The sequence below is a fragment of the Nicotiana tabacum genome, chromosome 15 (genome assembly GCF_000715075.1).
Source record: "Nicotiana tabacum cultivar K326 chromosome 15, ASM71507v2, whole genome shotgun sequence".
NCBI lineage: Eukaryota > Viridiplantae > Streptophyta > Magnoliopsida > Solanales > Solanaceae > Nicotiana > Nicotiana tabacum.
Genome location: NC_134094.1, coordinates 4,771,454 through 4,781,052, shown reverse-complemented (window position 1 = coordinate 4,781,052; position 9,599 = coordinate 4,771,454). Strand labels below are relative to the sequence as shown.

Below are 9,599 nucleotides of genomic sequence, written 5' to 3'. Positions count from 1 at the left end.
CGACTGATACATGGACTTCAATTGAAAGAATTAATTATATGTGTGTTACAGCCCATTACATTGACAAGAATTGGAAATTGAATAAAAGGATATAGACTTTTTGTCCAATTAATAGTCACAAAGGTCAAGATTTAGCTAGTGGTATTGCTAAGTGTTTACTTGAATGGGGAGTGGATAAAGTATTTACTGTGATAGTTGATAATGCGAGTTCTAATGATGTGATGGTTAAAGAGTTATCCAAGCAATTTACTAGATGGAACACTAACTTGATGGAAGGTAAGCATGTTCATGTGAGATGTATGGCTCACATCATCAATCTAGTTGTTCAAGATGGGTTGAGAGAAGGGAGTGTGTTTATTGAATGAATAAGACAAGCTGTTAGGTACATAAGACAATCTCCCGCAAGATGGAAAATGTTTAAAGAATGTTGTGATCTTGATAGGATAACTTCTAAAAAATCATTGTGCTTGGATGTTCCTACTAGGTGGAACTCCACATATTTGATGTTGAAGGTTGCTACAGTTTATGAGGAAGCCTTTACAAAATATTGTGATATTGATTATGGTTTGATGTCATGTATTTCTAACTGTATTTGTGAGGATGGACAGCCTGCAGGTCCACTTTTAAGTAGTGATTGGGATAGTGTAAGACGTACTGTGAAGTTTCTGAAAATGTTTTATGAATTCACCTTGAAAGTATCAGGTACACTTTATATTACGTCTAATGTGCATTTTCTTGAAATATGTGTTGTTGATTCTTCTTTGAAAGAGTTGATGCAAAATGAAGATGCTTTCTTGAGAGAAATGGCAAAGAATATGAAAGTGAAATTTGACAAGTATTGGAGGGATCCACATAAGATGAACAAAATAATTTTTATTTCATGTGTGCTGGATCCACGCCATAAGTTTCATACTCTTTCATTTGCGCTTGCTGCTATGTTTGGAGAAACAGTAGGTGTGAAAATACAAGAGGAGGTAAAAACATACATGAATACTTTGTTCAATGTGTATGCAATGAAAAATGGTGGTTCTGGTTCATGTCCATCTTCTCCATCTTCTGGTCCATCTTCTTCATCATCGCTCTCAAAATTCATGCTAGATTTAAAGAAGCATAAGAAATGTGGCAGAGTTGACTCTAAAACGGAGTTAGATAAATATTTGGGTGAATATGTTGAGGAAGACCATGAAAAGTTTAACATTCTAGGGTGGTAGAAGTTGAACTCACCTAGATTTTCCACTCTTGCTGATATGGCATGTGATGTTCTAGCCATTCCGATTTCTAGTGTTGCCTCAAAATCAGCCTTTCGCACCGGCGGACGCATACTTAATCCATTTAGGAGTTCATTGACTCCTAGATTAGTTCAAGCTCTTTTGTGTGTCCAAGATTGGCTTCGGAATGAATCAACAACTCCGGTTAAAATTGAAGAAGATTTAGATAATCTTGAACAACTTGAAGCTGGTAAGCCTATCTTATTTCTTTTATTACTTGTGTTTAATGTATACTTTATTTGTATGTTTATTTAGAATACTTCTAAACTAATTTCTTGTGTTACTATCTTATTCTATAGAATTTATTAATATGGGAAGAGAGCCTTGCATTGTTGATATATAGTGATTTTTCATTTGTCGTACAAGCTTAGGTATTTCATTATATTCAGTACACTTGCATCTTGTTTTGCTGTATGTTTCCGGAATCTGGATAGCTTAAACTCTGTCTTCTTCTTTTTCTGAATATGCTCTTTGAATTGTTTGAAATTGACTATTTTTAACTGGTTGTCTCACAGTCCTACTGAGAATCTGAGATTGAGAGCTACATTAGGCCTGGTTGCTGGTTGTGTTGACTGTTGTGTTAACATTATATTTGCTGCTTCCCAAAAGTTATAACTTGGAACTCTTTTGTGTAATTTGTTAAAGAATTCAGTTTATTTGGTAATTGTTGGGGACTTTAGTAGTTTGGTTTGTTTTATTTTGCTATGACAGTATGAAGATTGTGTTTTGTTTGGGGACTTTAATTTGGTTTGGTTTGAAAGACAATTGTTGCATTATGTAATATTTCAGATTGTGTTTTGTTTATTCCAAGAAGAAGCCGTTGAACTGTTCTAGGAGAAGAATGGTGTTTTAATCATATTCACTCAATTTTTTTGATTCTGGTTGAATGGTTCAGCAACAAGGTGTTTTCTCCTATCATAATCAAAATGGTTCAGAAACAAGGTGTTTTCTCCTATCTTAAGTCCGAACCAGCAATCTGGGTATGACTTTGTGAGTATGACTTAATTCAACAACTTTTAAAATGTCTTTGGTGAATGGTGAGTATGACTTAATTGAGTGACAATCCGATCCGACAATCCGAAATATTATCCGATCCATAGTTTAAAATCCGATCCGATCCAATGTTAATTCGGATCGGATTCAGATTGCCTTTTCCAGAATCCGAAATATGCTAAATCTGATCCGATCCGATCTGTGCACAACCCTAACTCCTGCACTTCAGGAGACTCTTGCCCAGGTTTTGAGCATGTTTGGCACTCTAGCTCAGGCATGGTTAATTCCACTTGCTCCTGCCACATCTCAGGCCGAGGGAGGAGCATAGACTCCCGTCGCCCGTACTCCAGAGCCACAAGCCCAAGTTGACCATGCCCCAGAGGTTATACCAGTGCAGCCAGTTGTCCCAGTTTGGCCTGAGATTAGGATAGCAGTTTCAGAGGGGGAGCAACTCAGGCTCGAGAGGTACAAGAAGTACCACCCTCCCACTTTCAGTGTTTTAGCTTTAGAGGAATGTCACCGTATCCTTCGTACTATGGGTATTCTGGATTCCAGTGGGGTTTCTTTCACGACATTCCAGTTAAGAGGAGCAGCCTACTAGAGGTGGCGGGCATATGAGTTGGACAGTCCGGCTGAGGCAGCTTCACTCACTTGGACTCAATTTTCAGATATGTTCTTAAGGGAGTATGTTCCTCAGAGTCTTAGAGATACATGGCACGCAAAGTTTGAGAAGCTGCGCCAGGGTTCTATGATCGTGTCAGAATATGCGATCCGATTTAGTGAGTTGGCTAGGCATGCACCAACCTTAGTTGCTACTGTTTCGAGAGCGGGTTCGCGGATTTATTGAGGGTCTCCACCCTAGTATCAGATTCAGTATGGCCCGAGAGCTAGAGATGGACATCACATACCAACATGTGGTGTCAATTGCTAGGAGATTGGAAGGTATATGAACTCGGGAGAGGGAAGAGAGGGAAGCTAAGAGGCCCCAAGATTATTGAACATATAATAATTCTCGTGCCCCAGTTGCAGCCCATCATGGTAGAGGTTATGTGAGCCATCCTATTCATTCAGCACTTCCAGCTTCCAGTGGTATTCTGACTACTCCCAGAACTCATGTTCCATATTATGCACAGCCAGTGTCTTCTGTACCTCCTGTACGGGGTGCTTTCAGCGGGCAGTCTAGTCGATCAGGCCCGAGCCAGTCCCAGCAGCCACGTCCTCCCAGGGCTTGTTTTGAGTGTGGTGACACTCGTCATATTATGAGAGATTGCCCCAAATTTATGAGGGGTGCACCTCCACAGATTTCTCAGGCCCCACCTATTCCATAGGGCCCTCAAGCTTCTCAGGCCATGATTACTGTACCAGTTGCCACTCCACCTGCACAGCCAACCAGAGGTGGGGGTCAGGCAGGTAGAGGTCGCCCTAGAGGGGGAGGCCAGGCCAGATATTATGCCCTTACTGCTAAGACAGAGGCCGTTGCATCCAATTCTATTATCACAGATATTATTCCGGTCTGTCATAGAGATGCATCAGTCTTATTTGATCTAGGCTCCACTTATTCTTATGTGTCATCTTATTTTGCCCTGTATTTTGGGCGTATCACGTGATTCCTTGAGTTCTTCTGTTTATGTATCTACACTCGTGGGTGAATCTATTATTGTGGACCGTGTGTGTATCAATCGTGTTTAATTGTTATAAGTGGTTTTGCGACCAAAGCTGATTTAATATTGCTCAGTATGGTGGATTTCGATATTGTTTTGGGCATGGACTGGTTGTCGCCCGATCACGCTATTATTGATTGTTACGCAAAGACGGTGATGTTGGCTATAACAGGTCTACCACGGCTAGAGTGGAGATGTACCTCAGATCATATTCCTAGCAGGGTTGTTTCATTTCTTAAAGCTCAAGGAATGGTTAAGAAGGGGTGTGATGCGTATCTAGCCTATGTGAGAGATGTTAGTATTGATACTCCTACCGTGGAGTCAGTTTCTATAGTAAGGGATTTTACTGATGTATTTCCACCAGATCTTCCGGGTATGCCACCCGATAGGGATATTGACTTTGGCATTGATTTGTTACCGGGCACTCAACCCATTTATATTCCACCATATCGTATGGCCCCAGCAGAGTTGAAAGAATTAAAAGAACAGTTACAAGAGCTTCTTGATAAGGGCTTCATTCGGCCTAGTTTATCGCCTTGGGGTGCTCCTGTCTTATTTGTAAAGAAGAAGGATGGTTCTATGCGGATGTGTATTGATTACCGCCAGCTGAACAAGGTTACAGTGAAGAACAAGTATCCATTGCCACATATTGATGATCTATTTGATCAACTTCAGGGTGCCAGAGTATTCTCTAAGATCGACTTACATTCAGGCTATCATCAGTTGAAGATTCGGGAGTGTAATGACCCGGCCGGTTATTTTGAGAATTTAAGTCCCGTTCGGCGACATAAGGCCCTGAGCAGTTTCATATTATGTGTATTGACTTGCGTGGGTGGTTGAATTCGGTTACCGGTTATTTCAGAGTGATTTGGGACACTTAGTCCCTAAAACGAAAGCTTAAGTCATAGGAATTTGACCGTAGACGGAACTATGTGAAGATGACTCCGGAATGGAGTTGCGTCAGTTCTATTAGCTCTGTTGGGTGATTTTGGACTTAGGAGCGTGTCCAGACTGTAAATCCGAGGTCTGTAGCTAATTTAGGCATGAAATGGCAAAAGTCAAATTTTTAGAGATTTGGACCGGAAGTGGACTTTCTGATATTGGGTTCGGAATGCGATTCCGAGAGTTGGAATAGCTCCGTTATGTTATTTGGGACTTGCCTGCGAAATTTGATGTTATTCCGGGTTGATTTGATAGGTTTCGGCATGGGTTTTAGAAGTTGAAAGATTTGAAATTTATAAGTTTGATTCATGGTGCGATGCATAGTTTCAACGTTAGTTGATGTGATTTGAGGTCTCGACTAAGTTCGTATGGTGTTTTAGGATTGGTTGATATGTTTGGTTGAGGTCCCGGGGGCCTCGGGTGAGTTTCGGGTGCTTAACGGATTAAAAGTTTGATTTGTGTTACTGCTAAGTCTTCAGGCTTCTGGTATTTTCACACCAGCGGTGAAGAGACCGCAGGTGCGAGAGCGCACGTGCGGAGAGGCAAGCGTAGAAGCGAAAAAGTGGAGAAGTGCCAGTGGTCACTGGTGCGAGGTAAATTCCGCATCTGCGATTCCCGCATATGCGATGGAGCAATCGCAGGAGCGGTGAATAACCGCAGAAGCGGACATGGGTCCGCAAGTGCGCACACGCAGGTGTGACCCTTGGATCGCAGAAGCGGACGCTGAGTTTTGAGTGGAATCCGCACCTGCGATGGGAATTTCGCAGGTGCGGTGATGCATGTGCGAAGGCAGGTCCGCAGATGCGGTTTAACTGGTAGAAAATGGGGCAAATCGAAGGTTTGATTCATTTCTTCATTTTTGGACTTGGGAGCTCAGGAATTGGCAATATTTTGAGGGATGTTTAGAGAGGGATTTGGGGTAATAATTTCCAACTCGCTCTTGGTTTTATTTCATTAATCTATAGTTGTTTTCTTCATTAAATTTCAGGTATGGATTGAAAATTTAGGAAAAATGGGAAGAAGTTCTTCAACTAAGATTTCGAGTTTTGAAAGGGGATTGGTGGTCGGATGTGAGTATTTCTTATATGGTTAGACTCGTGAGTGAATGGGTGTTCATATTTTATGATTTTTACCCGATTCCAAGACGTGGGCCCGGGTCGACATTTTAGAGAAAATTTCGGAATTTTTGTTAAAATATTGATTTCATTAATTAGATGAGTCTATAACCATTGTATTCATGATATGCAATTATGTTTTGTTAGATTTGGACCATTCGGAGTCAGATAATTGAGGAAAGGGTATTCTTACGAACTGTTTGAGCTTGGTTCGAGGTAAGTATCTTGCCTAACCTTGTGTGGGGGACTTCCCCTTAGGATTTGAGTCTTCTATGTTGATTGTAGTCCGTGTACACGAGGTGACGAGTGCGTGCACAGACTTATTTGTGGGAAGTTGGCCTTTTAGGGTTCTTAGGTCCTTGTATTCATTGAATTATGCAGTTGTTCTTGTTATGATTATATATCTTAATTACTAGATTCACATCTACCTGCTTAATTAGAATAAATTGCTTCATGATCCACTATTATCGTTACTTGATTCATATGTGCCTTAATTGAAACTGTTATCTCTTTTATAGCCATGTTATCTTTTCATAACTGCTTATCTTTATTTGGAATTTATATTATTTTATCCTATAATTGTTCTGTCTTAATTGATGTTATGATTATTTTTCCGTTGTTATCTTTAATTGAATTGTTGAATATCCTTCGTAATTTCCTCAACCTTAAAAGAAGTAGATATCCTATATCTTAGTCGACTTGTCTTATTTGGCATTATTGGATTCGTGTTAGCTTCCCTGTTGTTGAAGTGTATATTGTGGGATTCGTTGCTACACCTTAGTTTTCCCTTTGTTAAGTTGTTCGCTTTACGCCTAGCATTTCAGACTGTGGCTATTCCTTGTGATTTGGTCCCATATTTTTTCCCGTGTTTTAAAAGTTCTTGAGTTGATTAACTTGTCGTACTTTGTATTATTTCCATTGTTGTTGTTGTATTTGTTGTGGTGATGCACGAGGTTTCTGCCGTGCGGTTGTTATTATTGTGATGCACAAGGTTTCTGCTGTGCGGTTGTTGTTATGGGGTCGCACGAGGTTTCTGCCGTGCTATTGTTACTATTGATATTTGCACATGCGGCATGACAAGGTGGGATATATATATATATATGGGTTGCGCATGTGGCGATATACGACATGACAAGGCGGGCTATATATATATGTGGGTTGCGCATGTGGCGAGACAAGGTGGGAACATTATTATGCATGTGTGGCGAGACAAGGTGGGCATTTATGTTACTATTGCACACGTGGCGAGACAAGGTGGGCTGTGTCAGGGATTGATTTGTGATGATTTATGGCCTGGGGCATTCTTGTTGTTGATATTTATGTAGTGGTATACGTACCTGTGTGAGCTTGATCTTGTGAAAGCTGTGAGAAAATATTTTACGTGTTGTCCGTTCTTCTTCTTCCTTATGCTTATTTGTTGGTATGGACTATGTTAGGACACTTGCACAAGCATACACGTAGTTAAGCACTCTTATCGGATAAGAGTTGTTCTTGATATTGTTGAGCATAGATGCTCACCCTTGTTTACTTGTCTTCTATGTGAGAATGGCTCTATTGGCACGTGAGTCGTCATTGTGGTTATGAGGTGTTATGAGGGCACAGGATGCCCAGTGTTAGGGTTCAGGTATTGAAACCCGTGAGTTGTGAATTGTCCGAGGTTCGGCACCTCGTGGAGTTGTTGACTAAAACCTGAGGTAAAAGCGGTTGTAATTACTGAGTTATTACTTGTCCTTGATGCATTCGTGATTCCGGATTTAGGTTTTGTTCCATTCACTTTGTCTGCGCTATTTTCATGATATTCCGCTGATACTTGTTGTTTCTTTCTTTAATGGCATTACTGTATTGTGAGCCATATTGCATAGTCTGTATGTAGACATCATACTTTTGTTATTCATGTACTTATATCTGTTCACTTTATTAGACCAGTGGGTGTCTTGACTGTTCCTCATCACTACTCCACCGAGGTTAGTCTTGATACTTACTGGGCACCGTTGTGGTGTGCTCATGCTACTCTTCTGCACATTTTTGTGTAGATCCAGGTACTTGTTCGTTAGCTATCTGTGTGGACTATTGCTGTGGAGACTCAAGGTAAACCTGCTGCTGCGTTCGCAGGCTTCGGAGTCACCTTCCAGTTTTCGTTTTGCACTTTTTATTCTTATTTATTTATAGTTGTATTTAGAAGTTTTCTAGCAAACACTCTGTAGAGCTTATGACTTGTACTACCGGTTTTGGGAATTTTAAGAGATTCTATTTAAATAATGTTGTTGTTTTAATTATTGTTAGGCTTACCTTGTCCCTAAGACTAGGTGCCATCACGATACGCAAACGGAGGGGAAATTGGGTTGTGACAAGTTGGTATCAGAGCTCTAGGTTCATAGGTGCTACAAGTGATAATCGAGTTTAGTAGAGTCTTGCGGATCGGTACGGAGATGTCTGTACTTATCTTCGAGAGGCTACAGAACTATTAGGACAATTTCACTTCTTTTATTCCTGTCGTGCGAGCTTATTGATCTCGGAGTTTGAACTTTTATCATTCCATTCTCTCATAGATGGTGAGGACACGAGCTGCAGTTATCGACGACGCTGCTCCCGGAGAAGGTATCGCTAGAGGCAGAGGCAGAGGCAGAGGCAGAGGCCAACGAGGAGTAAGTGCCACAACCAGAGCATCTACCAGGACACTAGTTGAGGAGCCGCCAGTAGTTCCAGTTGGGGAGCAGGTACCGGAGGTTCCTGCTATTACCCCCGGACTTCAGGAGACCTTAGCACAGTTCCTGAGCATGTTTGGTACATTGGCTCAGGCGGGGTTGATTCCGGTTGCACCAGCTATTTCACAGACCGGTGGAGGAACCCAGACTCCCGCCGCGCATACCCTAGAGTAGCGAGTTCATGTTGGTCAGGTTCCAGGTCTCATGGCGACACAGCCTGTGGTCCCACTTCAGCCCGTGGTTAGGACAGCAACATCTGAGGAAGAGCAGCTTAGACTTGCAAGGTTCAAGAAATATGATCCTCCTACATTTTGTGGTTTGGCTTCAGAGAGTGCACAGGGGAGCGACTTACCAGTGGTGGCGGGCATATGAGTTGGGTAGCCCAGCCGAGTTAGCTTCATATACATGGGTTCAGTTTTCGGAGATGTTCGTGAGAGAGTTTGTACCTTAGTCCTTTCGAGATGCATGGCGCGCGGAGTTTGAGCAGCTGTGCCAGGGCACTATGTCAGTGTCAGAGTATGCCGTGAGATTCAGTGATTTGGCCAGGCATGCACATGCTTTGGTCGCCACAGTTAGAGAGCGTGTCCGTAGATTCATTGAGGGACTCAGGCATGATATTCGGTTGAGCATGGCTCATGAGTTAGAGTCAGATGTTTCGTTTCAGCAGGTGGGAGGGATCGCCCACCGAGTAGAGGGCATGTGGGACCAGGAGAGAGAAGATAGGCGAGGCCACGAGAGAGAGTACATGCGAGATCAGGAGAGAGAGGACAGGGAGGTGAGAAGGCCTCATAGACTGGAGAGATCTACTGGTCCTTATTTTGGAGGAAGGGTACGGCATGGAAGAGGTTTTATGGGCCAGCTAGTTCAGTTTGCACTTCAGGCTTCGCACAGTGTTTCAGGTGCTCATGGGTCTCA

The 9,599-nt window shown here is 42.1% G+C and overlaps 1 protein-coding gene across 1 annotated transcript; it reads left to right on the top strand.

Annotated features, from left to right (window-relative positions):
• Positions 1 to 413: 413 nt before the first annotated feature.
• LOC142169953 (zinc finger BED domain-containing protein RICESLEEPER 1-like) lies at positions 414 to 1,211 on the top strand. Its single transcript, XM_075231899.1, has one exon. The coding sequence runs from the start codon at positions 414 to 416 to the stop codon at positions 1,209 to 1,211; it is 798 nt and encodes a 265-aa protein (XP_075088000.1).
• The last annotated feature ends 8,388 nt before the right edge of the window (positions 1,212 to 9,599 follow it).